The sequence below is a fragment of the Macrobrachium rosenbergii genome, chromosome 32 (genome assembly GCF_040412425.1).
Source record: "Macrobrachium rosenbergii isolate ZJJX-2024 chromosome 32, ASM4041242v1, whole genome shotgun sequence".
Lineage (NCBI taxonomy): Eukaryota > Metazoa > Arthropoda > Malacostraca > Decapoda > Palaemonidae > Macrobrachium > Macrobrachium rosenbergii.
The window spans coordinates 7533261-7546262 of NC_089772.1; the positions used below are offsets into that span (position 1 = coordinate 7533261).

Genomic DNA, 13002 nt, shown 5'->3' on the forward strand with positions numbered 1-13002 from the left:
TTCTGGAGTGTCGCATTAAGGCTCAAAAGGAAGCAATGGCAGGCCTCAACATATCACTCTCCCATGTAACCTTCCTACTCTATTCTTCCCCTTCCATCAGGACCTTTTTGAACATTCTGTTGTTGCTGGACTCATTGAAAGAGCCTGACAACAAAACTGTTATAATATATGCTCTTCTTGGAAAAGGGGAACCTGGCAAACAACACCCTTGAGTTTCCTCTTCCTAAGCCTAAGAAAGCTTGGCATGACTCAGAGCCATACACGCCTCCAGTCACTCTATAATATGTGGAAATTTTCTGAACAGAGCTGTTTTTCCCCTCAATAAGAAATGGCGTTTTGTCCCTCCTTCGACAGGCATTTAGGAACCGCCAAAGGAGACGGTCATCCTCCCTGCTATTATGGCAACAAAACCATTTAGGCAACACCTTTTTCTGTTTCAATGAAAATTATGGTACCTCCATTATCCTAAAGAACCAATGCCTCCATTTGGGTAGCACCAACTTTCTGCACCTTCACTCTTATAGTAATCATATAAAGGCAGATATCAGGAATTTTGCAGCTACTGGAAAGCAGAAGAAAATGTTTAATATAAAGTTATTCATTTCCATTATCCAAGTATCTGGCAACTCCACAAAGAAATGGACAACACTTGCCCTTCCTTTTGAATGGGGAAAAGTTCCACGTCAATATGGCCAACCATGAGTTTAGCGCCTTTATGGGCAAAATCTCAGATGGGACTGCCATTTCTGAGTTCCATGCAAGGCATTTTCTGTCATAGCCTCATCCACTATTCTGAAAGTAACTAAGAGGAGGCTCTCAGAGTCTTCTGGAACTGTTTTGGCAGCTGCAGAGGTTTTTTTTTTTTTTTTTTGCAAACCTTATGGTGGCGCTCTGTGACTTCCCTGGGCTGCTATTCCAGGGAAGATTATATTATTATATATTACTGTAATATATATCCACTAATACGTAAAAATTTTGGATTTTAAAGGAACCATTAATTAACAACCAGAAAATTCTACTTGCTACGAAAAGGACTGAGCTCTTAATAAACAAACCATAATACTCACTCATTAATAGGATTCATGATACTTTCAACCTGGACTGGATTTGTGAAGTTCCTTGCTCTCATGTAATCACTGAACCAGCCTAACATCCTGCAAGAAGGATTAAAGTTTTTGCGAAAAACTTTTTCAAAAGGTCAAATAAGCTAACCAATAACCAAATGTACACAAATCGTATGCACCACAATAAAAAGATGAAGTGTTTCCAGTCTTCCTCTTTTCACAAAAACATGACAAAAAGCTTAATTTATCTTACATTTCGTCTTCCATAAAAAGTGCTTCTCAAAACAAAGTAGTCTTACGAATACAGGGGATTTTTTGCAATCTAGAATATTCCTGATCATACATTTAGTACAGAAACACACTGAACATTACATTACATACAACATCACGGCAAATAACAAAACATACAATTTTATCACTAATACCAGTATTTTTGTCATCTGTGTATAGTAATTTTTTAGCAGGTGAATTTCATCACAGAAGGAGGTGATGTTAGTAAAGGAAATCAAACTGGCACTTCAACATGACTGACCTAAACTTATCAAATTTCATTACTTATCAGTCACCTCTGAGTCTGGGCAACAAATTGTCATTAAGTGAGCTAAGTATTACACAGATCTTGTTTAATTACTAATATCACACTCAGATATATAAAGAATGATCAGTTTATACACAGGCCTTGAAAATGTAGTTAATATTTAAAGTTGTGACAGAGAAAATTTGCTGCAATTTCCATACAAAATTTGTCCTATCTTTCCTTAGATAGTACTGTACTTACAGTATGGTATTTCTCAGTTATCAATTAATTCTATTTATATTTTATATATATATATATATATATATATATATATATATATATATATATATATATATATATATATATATATATATATATATTATATAATTAATTCCCGGTCCCGGTTTCTGACGGGGTTCCGTTCTTTACAGCGTTGTAACCCGAAAATCATCGTAAAGCCGGAAAATCGTCGAAAATCGTCAAAAATCATAAGAAAACCTTACTTTTTAATGCTCTGGGTGCATTGAAAACGATGTAAACTGCATTATTATTGAGTTTTACATCAAAAAACCTTCAAATTATGATTATTCTGCCGTTTTGGGTCCATATTTCTTCCGTCGGATTGGCGTACGACGCGTCGTAACCCCGGAAAATGCGTCGTAAGCCAGGAAATAATTTCTGATGAATATATTTGAAAAGCGTCGTAACCTCGGAACGTCGTAAGCCAGAACCGTCGTAAACTGGGGACTGCCTGCCCTGGTTATCGTCAGGGTTCCGTTCCCAACAACGTGACAATAACCAAAAATCACTGATAACTGAAAACAGGCGATAACAATGCCAATCCCAGTTTATCAGTGCTGATATCTGGTTATCGGCGCCGATAACCGGGGCTTGGCATTGCTATTAATTGGGGATCAGCACCAATAACCAGGAATCGGTGCTGATGACCAGGGATCTGCGCCAATAACCAGAGATCAGAGCATACCAGTGCCGAAAATCCAGTTATCATTGTCGCTAGACAAGCACTGTAAAACCGCATCGCAGATAACCGAGGCTGCCAATAACCAGGGACTGCCTGTATATATAGACAGGCAGCCCCCGGTTTACAGCAGGGGTTCCATCTCCGGCGGCACACCATAAGCTGAAAATCACCGCAACTCACAGCATCATAATTATAATCATAATTATAACACTCATGGCACCGTAACTCCAAGTAACGGCACCGTAAATCCACTTACAGCGCTGAAAAATCAGGGTTAACGGAGCCATGAGGCAAGCGCAGTAAGTCCAGAATGATGTAACCCGAACCTGACATAACCCAGGGACCGCCAGTGTATATATATATATATAAATATAAGTTGTAATCGCCAAAATACCGTCTTAACTTCTCAAATTCTTCGCGCTTTTTTGGATACGTTTGTCACACTGCAAAGCTTCAAGATCCAAGTGCAAGAAATTGAAGTGGTTGCGATGTTCTGTAGCAGGAAACAAACCCGTGTCACCATAATCACAAGGAGGTCGTGTTGCCGACCTGACCACAAGAAGAATAAAAGTCTATTGCCTCTCATACATACATATACCTGTCGTTTTCAGATATATTTATTAGAGCTGGAATAGACCCATCATAGCCAAGTGGGCAATTGTTTTTTCCAAGGCATGAATACACTATAGATTCTTGGAAATGAGTACATTCCCCAACATTTACACATGAAAGTACTGTATTATATTTTTATTAACACATCTTACAAATATGGTAATGAATTTTTTATTTTTGCTTATTACTTTTTTTAAGGCAACTACAAATGACACCTCAGTATGTCATTTGTACTGTATAACATTTCACTTTACTTATACTATAACAGTTCATACCCATGAGAAAGGACTAGAAAACTCAAACATGACTACTGAATATCATAATCTAAAGGTATTATACTATTACTTACCCTTCAGAGTTGCTGATTGCGTGATATTTGCATACGAAATTGGACCACATTTGCACACCAATGTATATTTTGTGCCCTGGGAAATTCATACCTTGTTCAATCATCTGTGGTCTGAAAAAATAAATAATTCTCAAAATAAAAATAAGTTTCACAACACCGCAGCTGTATCAATTTTCATGTAGCAGTTATTCTACAGTAACTTCATGATTACACATGAAAACTAAACCTATGGGCATCAAATTGTTTATTTTGCACCTAACACTTCAAAATTTTACTAATTCAACTGAAAAGAAATTAACACCAAATTAAGCATACCTAGGAAAAGGTGACACATTAATCAAACTTGAAAAGCCTAGCTTTTGGGAAACATACTGATGGTCAGCTTCAGTAAACGATTCTTCCATTATCACCCTCATACACAGGCATAATGACGGAACGGAAACAGGCAGAAGTTCACACAGCACAGCATAATGGTCATATCTGAAAAACAAATACACAAATAGTTCTTAATGCAAATTATTAAGGAGATTCTACTGAAATATATATTGAGATGCCAAAGACCCGGATGGTTTAAGGACATGATGAGATGGGGAGAAGTCAAATTACAGTACTTACAGAAGAGGCATACAAGAAAGTAGCAAGATGTCAGATACGCATTAGGAAGGCACTGTTCATGGAGATAAGGCACAGATGAATACCTGGACCAAATATGAACTAATGTACAAAAGGCTTCAGACACACACTAAAAAGGCAAAATCTGACAAAAATGAAAACCATTAATAATGATGAGGGTGACAAATGGCTAATTTTTAAATAGTGTTCATAAGTTGACATTAAAATGAGAATTAAATTCAAAAAAACAATTAAGACAGCCAAGAATTTTAATTCAATGGTCTGGTCAAAATACTTGATAAAGTGCCAGGGAAGTTCTCAAGCCACTGTCTTTGTGAGCTCTTGCCCAAATTACTGAATACTGCTGTTACCTTCACTTGAGGAATCACAAGCTTGTTTGATCACCTCATTAAACCAGAAAGAGAGGATATTCCTAAATACTATCTCTTCATAGTCGCAACCACTCTGACCTACAAGGTCACGTGCTTTTTAGATAGCACCTTACAGATTGGACCAGGCATAGAAGCATCTCATCCAGGTTACAACAAACAATATCTAAGACGGAGGAGATCCAGAAACTCTCATGTCTCTCTTTGGAGACTGACAGGTTCTGAGTTTTTGCCATAAACTCACAGACAAATAAGAACTAGAGACATCCCAACCCTCTAAGAGCCAGAACACAGTCTTCCATCAAAACCCAAAGATATGGTATGGGAGAGCTTTCTGTGGTGAACAAGTCAATCATCAGTGTTCCACAAATCTCAAACAGCCTTTCCATCACACAAGAGTAAAGGGACCACTCCATCTCTGTGGTGATCTGCCACCACATTCCTCCTGCCTGGGATAAACCTGGCTGAGCTCAACAGCACGGCAAACCACCCACTAGTGCAGCAGCCTTGCCAACTGACAAAGGTGAAAGGACACTGTTCACCCCTGATTGCTGACATACGTCATTATGGTCATGTCACTCAAAATTACCACTGACCCATCACACATTCTTGGAATGCTTATAGGACTAACAACACAGCTCACATTTCCGTAATGCTGATGCGAAAACAAATACTTTTGGGTTACATTTTAAAGACGTGAATTGATAAAGTTCTGGTCTATGGGCATTAGACTTAATTTTGCCATTTACCACATTATCATTATCTCTGGCTCTGTGAAGGCAACTATCTTTACACAGCCAATGACTTTGAGAAGAGCACATCCGGACTCTTCCTGTCTGCATCACAAATCACGGCTAGGAGATTCCCAGCATTTGGGCAATTCCTGATTGGGTCTTCTTAATTATGTCAGCAGAGAACAGGAAGACCTATGGCTCTCCTGTCTCCTGCAAAAAGTTTGATTTGCTTGACATGCAAAAATTTTTTGGTAGAAAATGTGAGAAAGATGACATAAAAAGTTCCACTGCTGGCAGAGATGTTTGTAGGGTTTCTATGCTTTGGCAGAAGTCAAGCATCATGCTCTAGAATCTCCAATTCAAGGCAAATATAAAACAAGATTGATAATGGATTTTTTTGATAGGTCTTCTTGGACATGCCTACCTGGGAAAGAGTGTCTTAAAACCACTCCTGACTCTGGCAGAGAGCAGCTAGGCACTTATATAGATGTCCTTGTTTCCTAAAATCTTTCCCCTGCCACAGAGCAGCTAGGCACTTATATACTGTAGATGTCCTTGTTTCCTAAAACCTTCCCATCTTAAAAAGAGGGAGGGGTGAATTTCCAGGCTGTAGCCAAGCTGCAATATCAACAGGGTTTGCAAAAATGAGTGTGCAGGTTGTTCCTGAGACTGGTTGTGAACAGGCATCTGTCACACCACCACCTTGAAGATCTTTGGATGTCAGCGATCATGTGGTACTTTTATAGCACATACCTAGGCATTATTTCCACCTCATTCATCTGTTTATATGAAGATCTCTAATGCCAAGACACTCAGAAAAGTAGTGTACATCACTGGCCAAGAACCAATGGATTTGCCATGAAGGTGCAGTACTTCCCTACAAGCTAATCTCCCTTCAGAAATTTTTGCCCGGGAATTTTTCCGTGACAAAAGAAATGGACAGTAAAGTAACAGGTTTCCTATGAAACAAAACACCAAGTAACTATGCAACTCATAAGAAAAAGTTATATGTAAACACAAGTGAACCAACTTTGCAAGGTATGCTCTTCTATACCAAAGATAAGACACCACTGAACAGCAATCATGATCATTACAAACCTTTGCCATCCAGTAAAAGTTATTCCTTTGAGCTTTTTGAACTGATGCTTGTGTTCTGCTATTGTTGCAAGCCACATCATCTGATTGTTGACATGGTGCTGAATTGGTGGTAAAAACTGTGTACTTCCAGTTGCCCCCTTGAATGCACTGGCAATCCACAGACCATTGAAAACAGCGGCATATCGTTCGAACATTCCTTATCAAAATATAAAAAAATAATGGTTAGTTTATGTATGACAACAAGAAGTAATTTAACTGAAAGACATTCTTTTTCATGTATTCACATATATGGACGCTTCCATTTTATTAGATAAAACACAGACTGACTGTATTGTTTTCAGTGTGTCTTGAAACTCATAACAACATGCTGACATCACCATAATGCTTCTTATAATCTTGGGTAAACTAACCTTCTCATGAATGAATAATTAAGAATGAAAAGGGGAACATTATCATAATATAATTTATTAAACAAAGTTTATTTTCTGACAGCCTCCTACTGTAGGATTACTGACTTTTCAGAACAAATTACATGGTTTCTGAAATGAACATCACTATTAAAATACTACTAATTCTCTATGCATTTACTTCATTAAGCATTCCCCTATCAAAACATGAACATGTGTGGCTGTGGCATAGCACATATCCTAACAAAAATTCATCATTCATGAGTGTTGTTCATCCTTCAATAATAAAGACATACCAATATATAGATATATATATATATATACACACACATATATATACTCTGTATATATATATTATATACAGTAATACCTTGAACTTATGCGATTCGAGTTGCGTGAATTCACAGACGCGTGAACTTTTCTTTGGGACCTAACTAACTGGCACAGGGGATTTTTTCACAGACACATAACAATTGAGAAATCCTTGAGAAATGCTGAAGAGGTGTTTTGTTTAATTTTTAAAGTAATTTATAAGTTTTCATTCTTTTGTGTAAAATATGTATGAAAATTGCATTATTTTCATTTCTGTACATGCACAAATATGATACAGAGGTAATTACAACACGTACAGTTAGTTTACTTTACAAGATGTGATACCCATTCGCAAAGTTACAGCTCCTTTCAAAGGTGTGATTCCCCTACAGAAAGTGTTTGTTGAATTTTTGGAGTACAGCAATTTACTGTACAAGTTTTCATGCATTTAAGCATAAAATCAGTATAAAAATTTGTATTTTATTTTTGTACATGAGGGATCCAAAGGCAATTTACAGTAAAGTTTACTTTTGTACAAGATGTGATACCCATTCACAAAGTTACATACTTTTATAGATGATATGATACCTCTGCAAAAGTGTTTGTTTAACTTTTGAAGTAATTTGTAAGTTTTCATGCTTTCAAGTAAAAAATTGCCATGACAAATTTGTACTGTATTATTCCTATTTTTGTACATAAATGATACAAATATTACAATATTTTTAATGTTCATATGTATTTCTCTCTCTCTCTCTCTCTCTCTCTCTCTCTCTCTCTCTCTCTCTCTCTCTCTCTCTCTCTCTCTATTTTATATATATTAGCCTATATATATATATATATATATATATATATATATATATATATATATATATATATATATATATATATATATATATATATATATATATATATATATATATATAAATATAATTTCTTTTTAAAAACTTTATTCACTAGTCCCCTACACCTCCTTCCCCTCTTGCAAAGAGGGAAAATACTTTGTTACCTAGTGCATTGGTACTTTCTAGATGTAGCCAATTAGAAAAAGATGTTTATGATGTTACGTCCATTAGCTATTAAAAAGCCAAAAAAAATCACAGCGACTTGAGTATACGTTTCTGCCAATTATCTAAAAGCGTACAGAAAATGTGAGTGCTTGCCTACCTCTCTCTCTCCCTCTTTTCCCTTTTCATTTTTATTGGTTTTTCATGATTTTTCATAATTATTCTTCATTTTATGCAGTGATAAATTATTGTATGAAAAAATACCAAGAAATAATTAATATAGGCTCTATGAACATATGAAACTGTGTTCCTTACTGATGTATCAGTTGCGCTCTCTCTCTCTCTCTCTCTCTCTCTCTCTCTCTCTCTCTCTCTCTCTCTCTCTCTCTCTCTCTCTCTCTCTCTCTCCCTTTTGCACTGCACATGATTCCTGTACAGTACAGTACAGCAATACCTCTCAACAACTTATGAAATAACAAACATGTTATAGGCTGTACGCATGTACAGGAGGGTGTTTCTTAGTGCAGTATCAGTTGTGTTCTCTCTCTCTCTCTCTCTGCATTGTTTATTGCACTTAAAGTTACAGTAGAGCACTGTAATATCTTTAATATGTGGAAAAAAGTATAAACATTAAAAAACATAATACAAAAGAAGCTCAAACATGAAGTCCAACGCCTGCTTAGCCCTTGCCATCCATTCCACACTGCATCCCCCCCCCACCCCAACACCCCATGAAACTCCTTCCCTGGCCACCCACCTTCTGCAACAACCAATTCTTGTCACTCTTATTCCTTTAAACAGCATTACTATCACTCCCCTCCCATTGCACCCAGCCTTCCGACCCTCCTTCTCCCCGGAAACTTTTCCTGGCCTCCCAACCCCCAAAACCCCTTCCTTAGTCTGTTTATGAGTGTAAGCAGTGTTACCAACATTACCTTAGACTTGCATAGTGTTGCCAGCCATTGGAAGGCATTTTTGCCAATTTTTTGCAATTTATAAATAAAATATATCTTTGGTCCCTGGGGTCCAGTTGTCTCAGGATAATGTTGAGCTTCAGATAAGGTAAACTTGGATAATCAAGGGATTTACTATATATATAAAGGAATCTGTGTGCATCAAAATGTGCCTGATTCCCTTACTATATACAATTTATACAGTATCATTCTTATTTCATGATATGATTTTGTAAATACACGTAGTTTTATGACTACTTTTCACATAAAGTATAGCAATCTTTGTTATTAAGTCTTACATATATATCTTCATAAACTATTGTAACCCAAATTTTTAACAAAACAGCACAGGGCATGGAATAAGTATGTACACAGTGAAATTCACAGTACATTATAAATGCATACACAGAGTAAACTGCACTGTACTTTCATATAAAAGCATATTAAGATGACCTTACCTTCTGGGAGGTCAAACTTCCTTGCATGATACTGCCAAATCATAGGTTCAACAACATCTCCTAGTCTACCACCTGAAAAAATTGTAAAGTCAACAATACAGATCTTCAAGATTTATATATATTTTTTTAATTCTAATGGATATTAAGGTGTTATCATAAACCACTTCATCCTAAAATTGCCTTTTGCTGTGAGGGCCACATCCAGGTACACGAAGCAAAAAGTTCCAAAAAGAACGGCTCCACCGACTTCCTTTTACTGAACTTTTTATCGATGCTTTTCACTGTACTATGCACCTTCCTTCAGTGAGTACATGCTGCATTCCTCTCCAGATTTTTTCATCATGTCTTGCCTCCTGCTCATTGCTGCAAGCAGTACTTTTAGTTGTGGAATTCTTGATATGAATCAAGTCACCATCACATTATCGTGTCCACTTGTGTTGCTCTGATTTGCTGTGCCCCGTGATATTTTCACTGATTTTCTTGCACAATATTCTCAAGTGATGTGCTCTGGAATATTGTTTGTTACACTGAGCTTCCCTAAGCAGGAAACTTATAACTTACTGTAATTCTACTTGTCTATTTCTTCTTGCTTTTTACCTAACTTAAGTGTAATTCAGTGCCACCATTATTTTTCTTGTTTACTTCACTTTTCTGTTTATGCTTTTGCTTATTGTGTTTTGCACAGTATTTCTGAGTCAGTTACCATGTCACTGCCCATATACATAGCATGCACTGTATTCAAATGTTTGAATAAATATTTATAAAACATACAGAATCTTTTTGGTACCTCCACACCAAAATTTTGTATAATCATTAATTTAAAGGCTTTTGTTAGTTTTTTTTTTTTAGTTCCACTATCTTTTTGCCTAATGTGTTTGAGCTGCCTGGGAGTGGGTCTGGCCACTACTTTGTTTTTGTGGGAAAGACTCCTTTTTGTTTTCCCTTCAAAAGGATTGACTGTTCACAATGATGGTCTTCCTTCTCAGAAGACAAGCTGACTTTTCTCTTGGGCTGTGTGTACCAGACACTGAGTATCTTTAGGTGGTTTGTCCATTCCTTGCACCTATTCCTGACCTTTGTTCCTTTCCCATCAGCATTCACTACACCAGGTAAGTTACGCACCATCTCTGCTCAGAGCTCTCATCCTGTGGATGTCTGTTGATGTTCAAGACATTAATGGCTTAACTGTGATTAGTGGTCTTCCCTGGTGGCATGGCAGGGATTTTTTCCATTGTTTCCTCAGTGTGCTGCTGTGCCATGCTCCATTCCACAGGCCTTCTGCTTTCTTGAAGATTTGTTGCAGTTGTTATCTTGGATTTGGCACTCACAAGTAGTCTCAGTGCCTCCTGCAATGCTGCCACTCACATGGCTTCAGCCTCTTCAGCACCTATGCAATGTGTTTCCAGTCTGACCACCGCTGTTCATGCTTGGCGTACCACTTCTCCTTGGACCCACATAGTATGCACTGTTGGTCTGGTATGTGCTTTTGGATATTTATCCAACCCTCCACTTACATTGCAGGCAGTCATCTCTGTTTGTGCTCAGGTCCTGCCATTTGCAGTTGCTGTGGGCCAAGTTCCCCTCATTCCTGACTGCTTCAGTGTCTTCAGCTGGGCATTCCATTCGGCTTGCTTATTGCTGTTATCATGAGCAGTTCTCAGTTTAAGCCTTCCGAACCCACTTTCACAGCCTTGGGTCTACTCTCCCCACTCTCAACATAGTTTACTGCCCCACTGCTCAACTTCGTTCAGCAGTTCCTGAGTAGCTGATGCTTTTCCCCATTCCCACCATTTGTTTTTGGCATTCTGATGCCCTTGGTTTCTGGGATTCCCTCAGGAACCAATGCTTATTCTAGCTCCTGCCACTTGCTTTTAGCCTTTCATCTGCCCAGTGGCATCCTGGGTACTTCATCTACAGTTTTGTTTCCTTATCTAGTCGCTCACTGGATGCTTCTTAGGGGATGATCTACAGTGTCACCTGCAAGCTCCTCTATCCCTCTGACAATGCCAAGGCCTACAGTTTTGGTTAAGTCAGACCCACTGCCATCATCAGTTTTTCTAAGTGTGCTGCAACTGAGCACTGGCTCAGCCTTGGGAGGTTTGGATCCCTCTTCAGGCTGTGGACTAACCCCTTCATCAGCCCTGCCTTTCAACTGAACCTTGACAGGTGTACACAGATCTCCTCTGCATTGCTTACAACTTCGCTCCCTATGCTTTCAGATGGCATCCAGCTGAGAAACTGTCTCTATTCCTTCATCCATTGGAATCCTTGATGCACAACCCTCTCTCTGTCATATCTGTTGAAGGATGATCACCAGACCAAGCTGCAAGGTCTCTAGGTGCCCACATGCTTATGGTCACCTAGAATTTGTAGTGGAAAGTTTACCTGGTAAGTACCAAGTTCATAAGGTCTGGGCCAGAATGGGTTCATCCACATATTGACTGCCTTATCAGGAAGTTGTGGTCAATGGCACTACGTTTGTCTTCATTCCAAAAGTCCAGAAGGGATGGGACAGGATTTACTCTGTGTTGGCAGTGGGGATTATCATATCTACAGAAAGGTTCCATGTCACTTTCACGCCTCTGTTGTTATGACATCTTGCTATGTAAGACTGATCCTTCTGCAGATGCCGCAAGTTTTTCAATGGTGATGGTCACTTTCCTGGGAGGAGACTCAGCGACATATTCAGTTAACTCCTTGAGATCAATTTTGGCTGCTTTACTTGTATCAGTGACCTCCTTGCCCTTCATGAGGTTTCATACTCAAGATGTACCTGGTCCTAGGTTGGCCTTCCATAGCTTCTAGAATGGCAACTGGACTCACTCTTGACATTTAATCTTTCTTTCTTTATGGTTCCCTATTTGCTCTTCATGCACTGCCTTCCATGGATCAGGTGGTGTTCATCTGTAACCTGAAAGAGTTCTCCAAGCCTGTCTTCAGGGAATGACATATTTTCATCCTTCTACCAACTGACTGCTCCAGCATTCACCTAATCAAGAAAATTCTGTCTTGGCCACAGATTTCATGTATTGGCTCTAGGGCTCTAGCATTTAGTCCCTCCAAGACACTTGATTTTTTTGTCACTGTTCTCTACTATCTCTAAGGTGGCCATGTAACCAAGCACTCTACTAGGATTTTTCCTTGTGCTGTAACTCAATGCTAAGGATTTTTGATCTTTCAGCCCATCATTTTGGCTAGCCATGTCCTCACCTTGGATGTGAGGTTCCAACAATTATCGCACCCTTCCTAATATTAATTCATATAATATCTGGTCCTGAAGGCAATTATGTCTAAATTCACTACTTTATGGCCCTTGTTCCACTGCAGACCCTATGGCCCTTGTTCCACTGCAGACCCTAAGTCATACCGAAAGGTCATAGCTATGGATCTGAACCAAATGACAATTCAGGCAGAAAGTTCAAAAGGAAAGTGGAGAAAACTAATAAAATGCCAAGCCCAAATGACAATTCAGGCAGAAAGTTCAAAAGGAAAGTGGAGAAAACTAATAAAA

The 13002-nt window shown here is 38.3% G+C and overlaps 1 protein-coding gene across 6 annotated transcripts in view; it reads right to left on the reverse strand.

Moving 5' to 3' along the window:
* LOC136855628 (hexosaminidase D-like) overlaps positions 1-13002 on the reverse strand; it is a 54708-nt gene that overhangs the window by 22508 nt on the left and 19198 nt on the right. For all 6 annotated transcript variants that reach the window (XM_067132782.1, XM_067132778.1, XM_067132780.1 and 3 more), the window contains exons 7-11: positions 9492-9563; positions 6358-6553; positions 3840-4004; positions 3525-3635; positions 1068-1154 (exon numbers count right to left, since the gene is read on the reverse strand). In XM_067132782.1, the coding sequence (XP_066988883.1) occupies positions 1068-1154; positions 3525-3635; positions 3840-4004; positions 6358-6553; positions 9492-9563 (631 nt within the window). The remainder of the gene's footprint in view (positions 1-1067; positions 1155-3524; positions 3636-3839; positions 4005-6357; positions 6554-9491; positions 9564-13002) is intronic.